At 47.6% G+C, this 16445-nt stretch overlaps 1 protein-coding gene across 7 annotated transcripts in view; it reads right to left on the reverse strand.

The window, feature by feature from the left end:
* The window catches only part of fbxo41 (F-box protein 41), a 548611-nt gene that overhangs the window by 222354 nt on the left and 309812 nt on the right, over positions 1–16445 (reverse strand). The window contains exon 12 of one of the 7 annotated variants that reach the window (XM_072578256.1): positions 7963–8239. The exons of 5 other annotated variants lie outside the window; for them this stretch is intronic. In XM_072578256.1, coding sequence (XP_072434357.1) covers positions 8036–8239 — 204 coding nt within the window. In that variant the 3' untranslated portion in view covers positions 7963–8035. Of the gene's footprint in view, positions 1–7962; positions 8240–16445 lie in introns of those variants that run through there. One more of the 7 variants, XM_072578277.1, reaches the window with a different exon arrangement.

The raw sequence follows: 16445 nt of genomic DNA on the forward strand, positions 1-16445 counted from the left end.
CTGTAATCTCCTAACATCCTCCTCACATTTCACCCTGCCACCCAGCTTTGTGTCATCAGCAAATTTGCTAATATTTGGTGACCCACTGGTCACCGCCTGCCATTCCCATTTATCACTACTCTTTGTTTCCTGTCAGCCTGCCAATTTTCAATCTAAGTCAGTATTTTGCCCCAATACCATGCGCCCTAATTTTGCTCATTAACCTCCTATGTGGGACTTCATCAAAGGCTTTCTGAACGTCCAGGTTCACTACATCCACTGGATCTCCCTTGTCCATCTTCAGAGTTACATCCTCAAATAAATTCCAGAAGATTAGTCAAGCATGATTTCCCCTTCATAAATCCATGCTGACTCTGACCTATCCTGTTACTGGATTAGTGATGCTGAAAGAGCACAGCAGTTCAGGCAGCATCCAAGTAGCTTCGAAATCGATGTTTCAGGCAAAAGCCCTTCATCAGGAATAAAGGCAGTGAGCCTGAAGTGTGGAGAGAGATAAGCTAGAGGAGGGTGGGGGTGGGGAGAAAGTAGCTTAGAGTACAATGGGTGAGTAGGGGAGGGGATGAAGGTGATAGGTCAAGGAGGAGAGGGTGGAGTGGATAGGTGGAAAAGGAGATAGGCAGGTAGGACAAGTCCGGACAAGTCATGGGGACAGTTACTGAGCTGGAAGTTTAGAACGAGGGTGAGGTGGAGGAAGGGGAAATGAGGAAACTGTTGAAGTCCACATTGATGCCCTGGGGTTGAAGTGTTCCGAGGCGGAAGATGAGGCGTTCTTCCTCCAGGCGTCTGGTGGTGAGGGAGCGGCGGTGAAGGAGGCCCAGGACTTCCATGTCCTCGGCAGAGTGGGAGGGGGAGTTGAAATGTTGGGCCACGGAGCGGTGTGGTTGATTGGTGCGGGTGTCTCGGAGATGTTCCCTAAAGCGCTCTGCTAGGAGGCGCCCAGTCTCCCCAATGTAGAGGAGACCGCATCGGGAGCAACGGATACAATAAATGATATTAGTGGATGTGCAAGTAAAACTTTGGATGTGGAAGGGTCCTTTAGGGCCTTGGATAGACGTGAGGGAGGAGGTGTGGGCGCAGGTTTCACAGTTCCTGCGGTGGCAGGGGAAAGTGCCAGGATTGGTGGGTGGGTTGTTTGGGAGCGTGGACCTGACCAGGTAGTTACAGAGGGAACGGTCTTTGCGGAAGGTGGAAAAGGGTGGGGAAGGAAATATATCCCTGGTAGTGGGGTCTGTTTGGAGGTGGCGGAAATGTCGGCGGATGATTTGGTTTATGCGAAGGTTGGTAGGGTGGAAGGTGAGCACCAGGGGCGTTCTGTCCTTGTTACGGTTGGAGGGGTGGGGTCTGAGGGCAGAGGTGCGGGATGTAGACGAGATGCGTTGGAGGGCATGTTTAACCACATGGGAAGGGAAATTGCGGTCTCTAAAGAAGGAGGCCATCTGGTGTGTTCTGTGGTGGAACTGGTCCTCCTGGGAGCAGATCCGGCGGAGGCGGAGGAATTGGGAATACGGGATGGCATTTTTGCAAGAGGTAGGGTGGGAAGAGATGTAATCCAGGTAGCTGTGGGAGTCGGTGGGTTTGTAAAAAATGTCAGTGTCAAGTCGGTCGTCATTAATGGAGATGGAGAGGTCCAGGAAGGGGAGGGTGGTGTCAGAGATGGTCCAGTTAAATTTAAGGTCAGGGTGGAATGTGTTGGTGAAGTTGATGAATTGTTCAACCTCCTCGCGGGAGCACGAGGTGGTGCCAATGCAGTCATCAATGTAGCGGAGGAAGAGGTGGGGAGTGGTGCCGGTGTAATTACGGAAGATCAACTGTTCTACATAGCCAACAAAGAGACAGGCATAGCTGGGGCCCATACGTGTGCCCATGGCTACCCCTTTGGTCTGGAGGAAGTGGGAGGATTCAAAGGAGAAATTGTTAAGGGTGAGGACCAGTTCAGCCAAACGAATGAGAGTGTCGGTGGAAGGGTACTGTTGGGGACGTCTGGAGAGGAAGAAACGGAGGGCTTGGAGGCCCTGGTCATGGCGAATGGAGGTGTAGAGGGATTGGATATCCATGGTGAAGATGAGGTGTTGGGGGCCAGGGAAACGGAAGTATTGGAGGATGTGGAGGGCTTGGGTGGTGTCTCGAACGTATGTGGGGAGTTCCTGGATTAGGGGGGATAGGACAGTGTTGAGGTAGGTAGAGATGAGTTCAGTGGGGCAGGAGCATGCTGAGACAATGGGTTGGCCAGGGTGGTCAGGCTTGTGGATCTTGGGAAGGAGGTAGAACCGGGCAGTGCGGGGAAGCTGTGGGTGGGAGATCTCCTGAGGTGATGAGGTTCTGTATGGTCTGGGAGATGATGGTTTGGTGATGTGGGGGTGGGGTCATGGTTGAGGGGGCAGTAGGAAGAGGTGTCCACAAGTTGACGTTTGGCTTCAGCGGTGTAGAGGTCAGTGCGTCAGACTACCACTACACTCCCTTTATCCGCTGGCTTGATGGTGAGTCATTGTTTTTACCTATCCTGTTACTGCTTATCCAGATGTGTTGTGATTTCATCCTTTATAATTGACTCCATCATCTTTCCCACCACTGAGGTCAGACTAACTGGTCTATAATTCTCTGCTTTCTCTCTCCCTCCTTTCTTAAAAAGTGGGACAACATTAGCCACCCTCCAATCCGCAGGAACTGATCCTGAATCTATCGAACGTTGGAAAATTATCACCAATGCATCCACGATTTCTAGAGCCACCTCCTTCAGTACCCTGGGATGGAGACCATCAGGTCCCGGGGATTTATCAGCCTTCAGACCTAACAGTCTCTCCATCACTATTTCCTGCCTAATATAAGTTCCCTTCAGTTCAGGTCCTTCAGCCACTATTACATCTGGGAGATTGCTCATGTCTTCCCCAGTGAAGACAGATCCAATGTACCTATTCAACTCTTCTGTTATTTCCTTGTTCCCCATAATAAATGCATCCGTTCATGTCTTCAACAGCCCAATTTTAGTCTTAACCATTTTTTTCCTTTCACATACCTTTTTTAAAAAAAACAGCTTTTTCTATCCTCCTTTATATTTTTGGCGAGTTTGCCTTCGTATCTTGTTTTTATTTCTCCATGTAGTGCCTTTTTAGTAATCCTCTGTTGCTCCTCAAATGTTTCCCAGTCCTCCAGTTTCCCGCTCATCTTTATGTTTCTTCCCTTTTGTCTTTGTGTTCCTTAACTTCCCTCATCAACCACGGCCACCCCTGCCTCCCCTTAGGATCTTTCTTTCTCTTTGGAATGAATTGATCCTGCATCTTCTGCATTATATCCAGAAATACCTGCCATTGTTGCTCCACTGCCATCCCTGCTAGGCAGTTGCACCATTTGAACTTTGGCCAGCTCCTCCCTCAGAGCTCCATAGTTCCCTTTGTTCAACTATAATACTGACAATTCTCCCTCAAATTGCAGATTAAAACGTATCATATTATGGTCACTTCAAGGTCCCTGATCAAATCTGGTTCATTGCACAACACCAGATCCAGAATTGCCTTCTCCCTGGTCTGCTCCAGCACAAGCTGTTCTAAGAATCCATCTCGGAGGCACTCCACAAACTCCCTTTCTTGGGGTCCAGTACCATCCTGATTCTCCCAGTCTACCTGCATGTTGAAATCCCCCATAACAACTGTAGTAACATCTTTGCGACAGGCCAATTTCAGCTCCTTATTCAACTTACACCCTACATCCAGACTACTGTTTGGGGGCCTATAGATAACTGCCATGAGGGTCTTTCTACCCTTAGAATTTCTCAGCTCTATCCATACTGACTCTACATCCCCTGATTCGAGGTACCCCCTGCGCAAGGGACTGAATATCATCCCTTACCAACAGGGCCACCCCACCCCCTCTGCCAGTCAGTCTGTCCTTATGATAGCAAGTATAGCCTTGAATATTTATTTCCCAGGCCCTGTCCACTTGTAGCCACATCTCAGTTATCCCCACAACATCGTAACTGCTAATTTCCAAATGAGCCTCAAGCCCATCCACCTTCGTTCTTATGCTTTGTGCATTCATATATAATATTTTTAATTTGTTACTCCCTTCACCCTTCCTATCAATCCCTATTTCACTTGACCACACTGTATGATTCCTTCTTGAGTTTTCTGCTCCATTGGTTTTGTTGTCTTTCTTAACTTCTCTTATTCTCACTCTCCCTTTAACTTCCTTCTTAAATTTCCAGATTGTCCCCTCTGCCCCAGTTCTTAGTTTAAACAGACCTGTGTTGCAGTGGCAAACACGCATGAACATGACCATCAGTCACAGAGAAAAACACAGAGAAAAGCTGTAACATATAGAGCAAGGGAGAGAAAGTTCTGGGTCTTTCTCCAGATTGCTCTCTGTGTTTAATGTGATAGAATGCCGCCCTCAGCTGTCCTCCACACACCATGGGACATTGGAGGGTGAAAATCATCTGGGGTTCAGTCTGAGAGAGTAACTCTCAGCAGTGTCAGCAGAAACACACACACACACTAAGCTGGTATGGAGAGGATTGGAATTGTACTGAGGCTCCTCAGAGTGAAACATGCTCAGGTTCAGAATTGATTTGGCGATGCCGGTATTGGACTGCAGTATGCAAAGTTAAAAATCACATAACACCAGGTTACAGTACAACAGGTTTATTTGGAAGCACTAGTTTTTGGAGCACAGCTCCTTCATCAGATGGTTGTGGAGTACAAGATTGTAAGATAGAATTTATAGCAAGTGTGATGCAACTGAACTTAAACATTCCAGGTGTTTTTCAATATATAAATGTCACAAATGCTAGACAGTCACAATGAAGAAATGAAACCGGACAGACTACCTGGCATCGACCTTGGAACCAGAGATAATGGCAAAAATGCAAACTGCCCTATTGACCATACAAAGTCTTCCTTACCAACATCTAGGGGCTAGTGCTGAAATTGGGAGAGCTGTTTCACAGACTAGTTTTGTGAAGGGTAGGTCATGCCTCACTAACCTTATTCAGTTCTTTGAGAAGGTGACAAAGCAGGTGGATGAGGGTAAAGCGGTTGATGTGGTGTATATGGATTTCAATAAAGGAGTTTGATTAGGTTCCACACGATAGGCTATTGCAGAAAATACTGAGTTTTGGGATTAAAAGTGATTTTAGTGGTTTGGATCAGAAATTGGCGAGCTGAAAGAAAACAGAGGGTGGTGGCTGATGGAAAATGTTCATCCTGGAGCTCAGTTACCAAAGGTGTACGGCAAGAACCTGTTTTGCGGCCACTGCTGTTTGTCATTTTTATAAACGCTCTGGAGGTGGGCATAGAAGGATGGGTTAGTAAATTTGCAACTGACACTAAGGAAGGCAGAGTTGAGGATAGAGCCGAAGGATGTTGTGGGTAACAGGAGGGACATGGATAAGATGTAGAGCTGAGCTGAGAAGTGGCAAATGGACCTTAAGGCAGAGAAGTGTGAGGTAGTTCACTTTGGAAGTAGTAACAGGAATGCAGAGTACTGGGCTAATCGTAAAATTCTTGGCAGTGTAGATTAACAGAGATCTCTATGTCCAGGTGCATAAATCTCTGAAAGTTGCCACCAGATTGATAAGGCTGTCAAGAAGGCATTTGGTGTGTTGGTGTTTATTGGTAGGGGATTGGGTTTCAGAGCCATGAGGCTATCCTTCAGCTTTACAAGACACTGGTGCAGCCGCATCTGGAGTATTGTGTACAGTTCTGGTCACCGCATTATAGGAAGGATGTGGAAGCTTTGGAAAGGGTTCAGAAGAGATTTCCTGGGCTGTTGCCTCGTATGGATGGTTGTTCTTATGAGGAAAGGCTGAGGGAACTGAGGCTGTTTTGGTTGGAGAGAAGGTTGAGAGGTGACTTAATAGAGACATATAAGATAATCAGAGGGTTAGATAGGGTGGACAGGGAGAGCCTTTTTCCTTGGATGGTAAAGGCTAACACGAGGGGACACAACTTTAAATTGAGGGGTGATAGATTTAGGACAGAGATCAGGGGTAGTTTCTTTACTCAGTCGGAGGGGCGTTGCAAAGCCTGCCTGCAACAGTAGTAGACTCGCCGATGTTAAGAGCATTTAGACGAGCATTGAACATATAGATGGATAATGATGGAATGGTGTAGGATAGATGGGCATCAGATTATTCTTATAGGTTGATGCAACATTGAGGGCCGAAGGGCCTGTATTGCGCTGTAACATTCTATGCTTTATGTTCTGATGATTTTAAATGGCCAAATAGGAGATTGTCTGACAGATTGTAAATCACTTACTACTCAGTGACAATATGGATATTTCACAGATTCTCAAGAACTCCCTGACAGACAGGCAAACCGAATATTCCTGACTCACTATAACTCAGGCCCCTAACAACATCCCTGCACTATGGACATGAGACAATGCAAAAAGGTTAGTACGGACTGAATATACAGTCCTCAGATTGCCAGACAGCAGTTCCTGGTGCCTCCAATAGGGAAACAGAGAGAATTACAGACTGACCAGACTAACTGGATGGTAATTCTAGATGTATCCAATAGAGGGCATGGCAAAGCACAAACATGGGAACCAAGGGCGAAACAACTAACACAAACACTCAGGTGGCAATTCCACATTTCTCCAATAGGGGGACTGACAGCACACCAACAGGAGAACAGGGAGGATTTCATCCAGACATCCCAGAGCGAAAGGATTTGGAGATGCCGGAGGCACCACAACTGCAAAATTAGATGGAGTCCACGCTCTGATCCTGCGCTCAGGATACAGCATTACAATTACCCAATATTGCCAAACAGACAAGACAACAAAACCACACCACGTACATGCACGCCAAGAACGAAAAACTGGTGAAACTTGGCATTCTGACCAGTAATAGCAAAGCCCGCCCTGACACCACAGTAGACAACATTATCACTGCGAGGAAGTCTATTATCAACTTATCAGATCACACCCTTCAACTGGAAGAGATTGAAGTCCTAAGCAGGGATCTCAACTTCTGCCCCACCACCACCGTTGGTTCTTGCAGCAGACACGGAGGAGTTCATCAGACGAATGACACTCGGGAATTCTTTCAAGGTGCTAGTGATCCCAACGAGCCCATTGATGAACTGGAACAGTTGTGGGGGATTTCAACATGCAGGTAGACTGGGAGAATCAGGAAAGGGAGTTTGTGGAGTGCCTCCGAGATGGATTCTTAGAACATCTGGTGTTGGAGCCGACCAGGGAGAAGGCAATTCTGTGTTGTGTAATGAACCAGAATTGATCAGGGACCTTGAAGTGAAGGAGCCATTAGGAGGTAGTGACCATAATACAATAAGCTTCAATCTGCAATTTGAGAGGGAGAGGGTACAATTGGAAGTGACAATATTTCAATTGAATAAAGGGAACTATGGAGCTATGAGGGAGGAACTGGCCAAAGTTCAATGGTGCAATACCTTAGCAGGGATGACAGTGGAGGAACAATGGCGGATATTTCTGGGTATAATGCAGAGAATGCAGGATCAGTCCATTCCAAAAAGGAAGAAAGATCCTGGGAGGAGGCAGAGGTTGCCGTGGCTGAGGAGGGAGGTTAAGAAACATATAAAGTCAAAGGAGAAAAAGTATAACATAGCTAAGATGAGTGGGAAATCAGAGGACTGGGAAGCTTTTAAAGAACAACAGAGGATAACTAAGAAGGAAATACGCAGAGACAAAATGAGGTACAAAGGTAAACTGGCCAAAAATATAAAGGAGGAGAAGTAAAAGTTTTTTTTAGGTTTGTGAAAGGAAAAAAAGGTTAAGACTAAAATTGGGCCCTTGAAGACAGAAACGGGTGAATATATTACAGGGAACAAAGAAATGGCAGAAGAGTCGAATTGGTACTTCAGATCTGTGTTCACTGGGGAAGACACAAGCAACTCCCAGAGGTCACAAGTGTCTGTGCGTGTCGTGTGTGTGGGTATAGGAGTGTCTGTGTGTGTGTAGGAGTATCTGTGTGTGTGTGTGTATAGTGCAGTGGGGTTACCTGTAGTGTAACATGAACCCAAGGTCCCGGTTGAGGCCCTCCCTATGGGTACGGAACTTAGCTATCAGCCTCTGCTCGGCCACTTTTTGCTGCTGCCTGTCCACCTCGGAGGAGGGTAACCCAAAGGTCTGAGGAATGTTGAAGTGTTCTCCGACTGGGAGGAAACATTCCTGTCTGTTGATTGTTGTACGGTGCCCATCCATCTGTTGTTGTAGCCTTTGTTCGGTTTTCCCAACATACCATGCCTCCGGGCATCCTTGCCTGTAGTATATGAGATAGACAATGTTGGCTGAGTCACATGAGTACCTGCCGCGTACATGGTGGGAGGTGTCCCCATGTGTAATGGTGGTGTCCATGTCCACACTCTGACATGAGTTGCAGCATCCACCGTGACAAGGTTATATGATGTTGTCCAGAAAGCCAGGCAGTTTGCTACAAACAATGGTCTGTTTGAGGTTAAAAACAATGCCTGCAGATGGTGGAAACCAGAGTCTAGATTAGAGTGGTGTTGGAAAAAACACCACTGCTCCTCAGGCAGCATCCGAGGAGCAGTAAAATCGACGTTTTGGGCAAAAGCCCTTCATCAGGAATAGAAGCACAGAGCCTGAAGCATGGAGAGATAAATGAGAGGAGGGTGAAGGTGGGGAGAAAGTAGCATAGAGTACAATAGGTGAATGGGGGTGGGATGGAGGTGATTGGTCAGGGAGGAGGGTAGAGTGGGTGGGAAGGGAGATTGGCGGGTAGGACAAGTCATGGGGACAGTGCTGAGCTGGAAGTTTGGGACTGGGGTGAGGTGGGGGAAGGGGAGATGAGGAAGCTGTTGAAGTCCACATTGATGCCCTGGGGTTGAAGTGTTCCGAGGCGGAAGATGAGGCGTTCTTCCTCCAGACGTCGGGTGGTGAGGGATCGGCGGTGAAGGAGGCCCAGGACCTCCATGTCCTCGGCAGAGTGGGAGGGGGAGTTGAAATGTTGGGCCACGGGGCGGTGTGGTTGATTGGTGTGGGTGTCCCGGAGATGTTCCCTAAAGTGCTCTGCTAGGAGGTGTCCAGTCTCCCCAATGTAGAGGAGACCACATCAGGAGCAACAGGTACAATAAACAATATTGGTCAATGTGCAGGTGAAACTTTGATGGATGTGGAAGGCTCCTTCGGGGTTTTGGATGGAGGTGAGGGTGCAAGTTTTGCAATTTCTGCGGTGGCAGGGGAAGGTGCTAGGACGGGAGGGTGGTTTGTTTGGGGGCGTGGACCTGACCAGGTAGTCACGGAGGGAACGGTCTTAGCAGAAAGGGGTGGGGAGGGAAATATATCCCTGGTGGTGGGGTCCGTTTGGAGGTGGCAGAAATGTCGGCAGATGATTTGGTTTATGCGAAGGTTGGTAGGGAGGAAAGTGAGCACCAAGGGGGGGGGGGGAGGGGGGGATTCTGTCCTTGTTACGATTGGAGGGGTGGGGTTTGAGGGCAGAGGTGCAGGATGTGGATGAGATGCGTTGGAGGGCATCTTCAACCATGTGGGCAGGGAAATTGCGGTCTCTAAAGAAGGAGGCCATCTGGTATGTTCTGTGGTGGAACTGGTCCTCCTGGGAGCAGATACGGCGGAGGTGGAGGAATTGGGAATACGGGATGGCATTTTTGCAGGAGGTAGGGTGGGAAGAGGTGTAATCCAGGTAGCTGTGGGAGTCGGTGGGTTTGTAAAAAATGTCAGTGTCATGTCAGTCGTCAGTAATGGAGATGGAGAGGTCCAGGAAGGGGAGGGAGGTGTCAGAGATGGTCCAGGTAAATTTAAGGTCAGGGTGGAATGTGTTGGTGAAGTTGATGAATTGCTCAACCTCCTCGCGGGAGCACGAGGTGGCGCCAATGCAGTCATCAATGTAGCGGAGGAAGAGGTGGGGAGTGGTGCCGGTGTAATTACGGAAGATCAACTTCTCTACATAGCCAACAAAGAGACAGGCATAGCTGGGGCCCATATGGGTGCCCATGGCTACCCCTTTGGTCTGGAGGGAGTGGGAGGATTCGAAGGAGAAATTAAGGGTGAGGACTAGTTCAGCCAAACGAATAAGTGTGTTGGTGGTAGGGTACTGTTGGGGACATAGGGAGAGGAAGACACGTTCAATGACTTCCACCCCCTCTACTGCCATGTTCATCACCACTTCTGCCCCCACCAACGCCACTCACCTGCATTCTGCTGACACGCCCCCCCACAGATCCCACTGTCACCATCCCTGCCCCCCCAGAACCCCGAGGGGAACACTACCCCTGCTCATGACTCCACCCCCATTCCCCCACCATCACACCCACTCCAGTTACAGGTTCCGCCCCCACTCCCAGCTCCACACCCACACCAGATCCCAGCTCCCAGCCCTGCCGAGTTTTCACCATCCCCCCAGACCTCCCCCTCACTGAGGATGAATGATCAGTCCTCAGCAAAGGACTCACCTTCATCCCCCTCCGTCCTTGCATCAATGAATTTAATACACGCCGTGATGTTGGATAATTCTCCCACCGCCTCCGAGCTTACTTTCACAATCAGGACTCCTGCCCACCTTCCGAGGACCCCTTCGCCCACCTCCAACACACTGCATCCACCTGGACACCCCGCACTGGCCTATTACCCGCCCGCGACCTCTTTATTTCCAACTGCTGCCGGGACATTAACCGCCTCAACCTGTCGTCCCCCCTCCCCCACTCCAACCTCTCACCCTTACAACGCGCAGCCCTCCAATCCCTCTGCTCCAATCCCAACCTCCCCATCAAGCCAGCAGTGGTGCAGTGGGAGTCTGGCGCAGTGACCTCTACACCGCTGAAGCCAGACGCCAACTCGCGGACACCTCCACCTACCACCCCCTCAACCATAACCCCAACCCACCATCTCCCAGACCACACAGAACCTCATCACCGCAGGAGATCTCCCACCCACAGCTTCCAACCTCATAGTCCGGGAACCCCACACTGCCTGGTTCTACCTCCTTCCCAAGATCCACAAGCCTGACCACCCTGGCTGACCCATTGTCTCAGCCTGCTCCTGTCCCACCGAACTCATCTCCACCTATCTTGACACTGTGCTATCCCCCCCAAGTCCAGGAACTCCCTACGTAGTTTGACACACCATCCACGCCCTCCAAAACTTCTATTTTCCCGGCCCCCAACGCCTCAACCTTCACCATGGATATCCAATCGCCCTACACCTCCATCCACCAAGATCAGGGCCTCCAACCCCTCCATTTCTTCCTCTCCTGACGTCCCCAACTGGGCGCCTCCAAGCAGAGCACTTCAGAGAACATCTCCGGGACACCCGCACCAATCAACCCCACCGCCCTGTGGCCCAACATTTCAACTCCCCCTCCCACTCCACCGCTCCCTCACCACCAGACGCCTGGAGGAAGAATGCCTCATCTTCCGCCTCGGAATACTTCAACCCCAGGGCATCAATGTGGTCTTCACCAGTTTCCTCATTTCCCCTCCCCGCACCTTATTCCAGTTCCTACCTTCCAGCTCAGCATCGTCCCCATGACCCATCTTTCTTTCCACCTATCCACTCCACCCTCCTCTCTGAGCTATCACCTCCGTCCCCATTGTACTCTTTGCTACCTTCTCCCCAGCCACCCACCCCCCCCCCCCTCCCCCCCCCCATTTATCTCTCCACCCTGGAGACTCCCTGCCTCTATTCCTGATGAAGGGCTTTTTGCCCGAAACATTGATTTTCCTGTTCCTCGGATGCTGCCTGACCTGCTGTGCTTTTCTGGTTTCCAGCATCTGCAGTCCTCACTTTTGCCATGGACTGAGGATAGGCTATCTGACAGAAGGCAGAGAGTTGGGATAAAAGGTTCTTTTTTGGAATGGCAGCTCGTGACAAGTGGAGTCCCGCAGGGTTCAGTGTTGGGGCCGCAGCTGTTCACGTTATATATTAATGATCTGGATGAAGGCACTGGGGGCATTCTAGTGAAGTTCTCCGATGATACAAAGTTAGGTGGATAGGCAGATAGTTCTGAGGAGGTTGGGAGGCTGCAGAAAGATTTAGACAGTTTAGGAGAGTGGTCCAGGAAATGGCTGATGAAATTCAACATGAACAAATGTGAGGTCTTACACTTTGGGAAAAAGAATACAGGCATGAACTATTTTCTAAACGGTGAGAAAATTCATAAAGCCAAAGTACAAATGGATCTGGGAGTGTTAGTCGAGGATTCTCTAAAGGTTGACTTGCAGGTTGAGTCCGTGGTTAAGAAAACAAATGTAATGTTGTCATTTATTTCAAGAGGGTTGGAATATAAAGGCACCGTTGTGCTACTGAGACTTTATAAAGCTCTGGTTAGGCCCCATTTAGAATACTGTGTCCAGTTTTGGGCCCCACACCTCAGGAAGGACATACTGGCACTGGAACGTGTCCAGCGGAGATTCACACAGATGATCCCTAGAATCCCTGGATGAGCGGCTGAGGATCCTGGGATTGTATTCGTTAGAGTTTAGAAGGTTATGGGGAGATCTAATAGATCTAAGAGATAATGCATGGCTTAGGGTGAACGCGGGGAATTTATTTCCATCAGGTGGGGATACTAGGACTCATGGGCACAGCCTTAGAATTAGAGGGGGACAATTTAGAATGGAAATGAGGAGACATTTCTTCAGCCAGAGAGTGGTGGGCCTGTGGAATTCATTGCCACGGAGTACAGTGGAGGCCGGGATGTTGTGTGCCTTCAAGGCAGAGAGTGATAAATTCTTAATCTCGCAAGAAATTAAGGGCTACGTGGAGAGTGTGGGTAAGTGGAGTTGAAATGCCCATCAGCCATGATTGAATAGCACAGTGGGCTTGATGTGCCGAATGGCCTTATTTCCACTTCTATGTCTTATGGTCTTACAGGAAGTATATCCTGGGATTTTTCCTGTCTCTGTGATAACAAGATTACAAAGCCACTGGTTGAACCAGGAGGGGAAATCGAAGAATACAGTTAAGGAAGTTGTAGTGGAATTACCAGAGACTGTTTGGGGAGAGAGAAGGACAGAGAAGATAGAGGGAGGGGAAATTCGAGACAGGGAGAGAGCGAGATGGAGAGTGGAAAAGAAAGAGGTATTGGGAGAGAGACAGCAGGAGACAGAGGTACAGAATGGAGACAGATGGAGAGAAACAGAAAAGGAGTGAGGGGGAGAGGGAGAGATAGAGAAAGTTGGAGAGACGGTGGGTGGGTGGGAGAGAGGGAGAGAAAGAGAGAGTTATGGAGATTGAAGGACAAAGAGAGGAGGGGGAGGGGATGAGAAAGAGATAGGGACAGAGAGATGGAGAGAAAGGTTCTGGGTCTTTCTCTGATTGCTCTCTTGTGTTTAAGTGATGAATGTCATCCTCTGCTGGCCTCCCCATGCCACTGCATGGGGATGATGGAGGGTGGAAATCATTCGGGGTTCAGTCAGAGAGAGTGAGTAGCTCACAGCAGTGTCAAAGAGTCATAGACATAAACGGCACTGAAACAGGCCCTTCGGTCCAACTCGTCCATGCTGACCAGATATCTCAATCTAATCTAGTCCCATTTGCCAGGACTTGGCCCATATCCCTCTAAATCTGTTGTAAATGTACCAGCCTCCACCACATCCTCTGGCAGCTCATTCCATACACGTACCACCCTCTGCGTGAAAACGTTGCCCCGTAGGTCCCTTTTATATTTTACCCTTCTCACCCTAAACCTATGCCCTCGAGTTCTGGACTCCCCCACTCAGGGAAAAGACCTTGTCTATTTAACCTATCTATGCCCCTCATGATTTTATAAATATCTATAAGGTCACCTCTGAGCCTCGGACGCTCCAGGGAATACGGCCTGAGCCTCTCCCTATAGCTCAAACCCTCCAACCATGACAACATCCTTGTAAACCTTTTCTGAACCCTGACAACATCCTTCTGATAGGAAGGAGACCAGAACTTAGTGAGTTTTGAGAAGGTTTGGAGCTTAGGTTGAGGTTCTGGATGTAGGTTTGCTTGCTGATCTGGAAGATTCATTTCCAGATGTTTTGTCACCATACTAGGTAACATCTTCAGCTGCTCGTTGGATGCTGCCTGAACTGCTGTGCTCTTCCAGCACCACTAATCCAGTATTTGGTTTCCAGCATCTGCAGTTATTGTTTTTACCAACATCTGCAGTGGGCCTCCAGGTAAAGCACTGTTGATAATTCCTGCTTTCTTTAGATATATTGGGGTTTCTTTGGGTTGGTGATGTCATTTCCTGTTCTTTTTCTCAAAATGTGGTAGATGGGGTCTAACTCGATGCATTTGTTGATAGAGTTCCGGTTGGAATGACATGATTCTAGGAATTCTCGTGCGTGTCTGTTTGGCTTGTCCTAGGATGGATGTGTTGTTCCAGTCGAAGTGGTGTCCTTCCTTATCTGTATGTAAGGATACTAGAGATACACAGCCCTACTCAAAAAACTTCAGAAATAGGTCGGGTGCTCACTGTTAACTCTAGCTCTGTAGTATATTTGAATTTTCTTCATCCAATCGTGGGGTGCCTGGGTCAAGGGTGGGGCACTGGTTGGGAGAGGATATGATGAACTTTTGGAAAGGAAGTGATACCTCCTAGGAACAAGGAGGAAAATCTCCATTTAAATACGTTTTATTATTTTAAATTTAGAAATAGTTTTTTATTATATTGATGTGAGTTTATTAAAGAGCCTTTACTTTTTATAAATTTTATATGCTCTATGATCTGGATGTTCTGGATAGGGTTTCCCCTCCCGAGGGGTCTCGGACTTGCCCGGACGATTATGGCTAATCAGTCGATTAAATGGTGCACCTGGAATGTGAAGGGGAGTAATTCACCAATCAAAAGGAAGAAAATATTATCAAACCTCAAGAAAGGAGACACACTTATTGGATGAAGAACACTTGAAATTACGACAGGGTGGATTTGATCAGGCCTTTTTTTCTTCCTTCAGCTCAAAAAACAGGGGAGTTGTTATTCGTATTTGGAAGAATTTCCCTTTCAAAATCCTAAATCAGATAAAAGACAAATCTGGACGATATATTCTGATTAAAGCCCTTATAAATGGAGAGGAATATGGCATCTTAAATTTGTAATGCCACCCCCCCGGCACATCCTTTTAAATTTATAACGGAAGCCTTCTCAAAATTGATGGCTCTCGGTGCTCGTCATACAATTAAAATCTCCCCCTATAATTATGGATCTGGAAATAGATAGGATTCCCAAGAGTACTGTAGGAGTATCTCCCAGGTCTGGACAATTGGTGGATTTGAACAAAGAATTAGGATTAGTAGATGTGTGGAGATGCCTTCACCCACAGGGCAGAGATTTTTCTTTTTATTCCAATCCACATAAATGCCATACCAGAATTGATATGTTTTTTGCCCCCTCGATTTTTAAAAATTCCATATCATCCTGTAAAATAGGCAGTATAACAATTTCTGATCACGCTGCTGTATATATGGAAACTAAGGTGAGGAACAATGGGACATCCCCTCGGCATTGGCGTATGGACCCCTTCCTAATGAAAGATAGTAAATTTGTAAAGTACTTCTCTCAAGAATTTAAAACTTTTTTAGAAATTAATTTAGGTACGGCTAGCAACCCATCAATGATGTGGGAGACCATCAAAGCTTACGCGCGAGGTTTGATCATCTCCTACTCAGCGACCCAGAAAAAATTGAAGGGAGAACAACAGCGTCTGCTCGAAGCTCACTTAAAAGCAGCTGAAACAGCATACGCTGATAGACCTTCTATTATTAAATTGCAAAGGATTACGGCTCTTAGGACAGCTCTAAACACTACGCTTACTCAAACGGCTAAGAGGGAAATATTATTTGCAAACAAAGGTTATATGAATTTGGCGATAAACCTGGTAGATATTTAGCATTTCTTGCAAAGAAAAAGAAAGGCCCCTCAAACTATTATGTCTACCAAGGAAAGTACGGGTATTTTGACTCATGATCATAAAAGGATTAACGCAATCTGTAGAAAATTTATTCTGAGTTATATAAATCACAGATTCCAAAGACAGGACTAGGAGGATGCAGTCATTTTTAAAAAATTTGACCTTTCCGGACCTAACTCCGGAACAGGTATCGGTCCTGAATGTTCCCCTAACAGTCCAAGAAATACTTGATGCAATCAGACAACTTCAGAGTGGTAAGGCACCGGGCCCAGATGGTTTTCAAGCTGAATTCTACAAAGAATTTACAGGAGTATTGGCTGGTCCACTTATGGGCATGTATAGCTATTCATACAGTCAGGGCTGTCTCCCGCCTTCGCTGAAAGAGGCAAATATCTCTCTTATCCTCAAAAAAGGAAAGGACTCAGAAGATTGTACGTTATATAGACCAACATCCTTGCTAAATGTGGATTTTAAAATCCTCTCTAAAACATTAGCATTGAGGCTAGAAAGGGTATTGCCACATATCATAAAGGAGGATCAGACGGGGTTTATTAAGGGCCGTAGATCATCCAATAATATTAGAAGGGTTTTGAATATGATTCAAGC

This window comes from Chiloscyllium punctatum, chromosome 1, assembly GCF_047496795.1.
Source record: "Chiloscyllium punctatum isolate Juve2018m chromosome 1, sChiPun1.3, whole genome shotgun sequence".
NCBI lineage: Eukaryota > Metazoa > Chordata > Chondrichthyes > Orectolobiformes > Hemiscylliidae > Chiloscyllium > Chiloscyllium punctatum.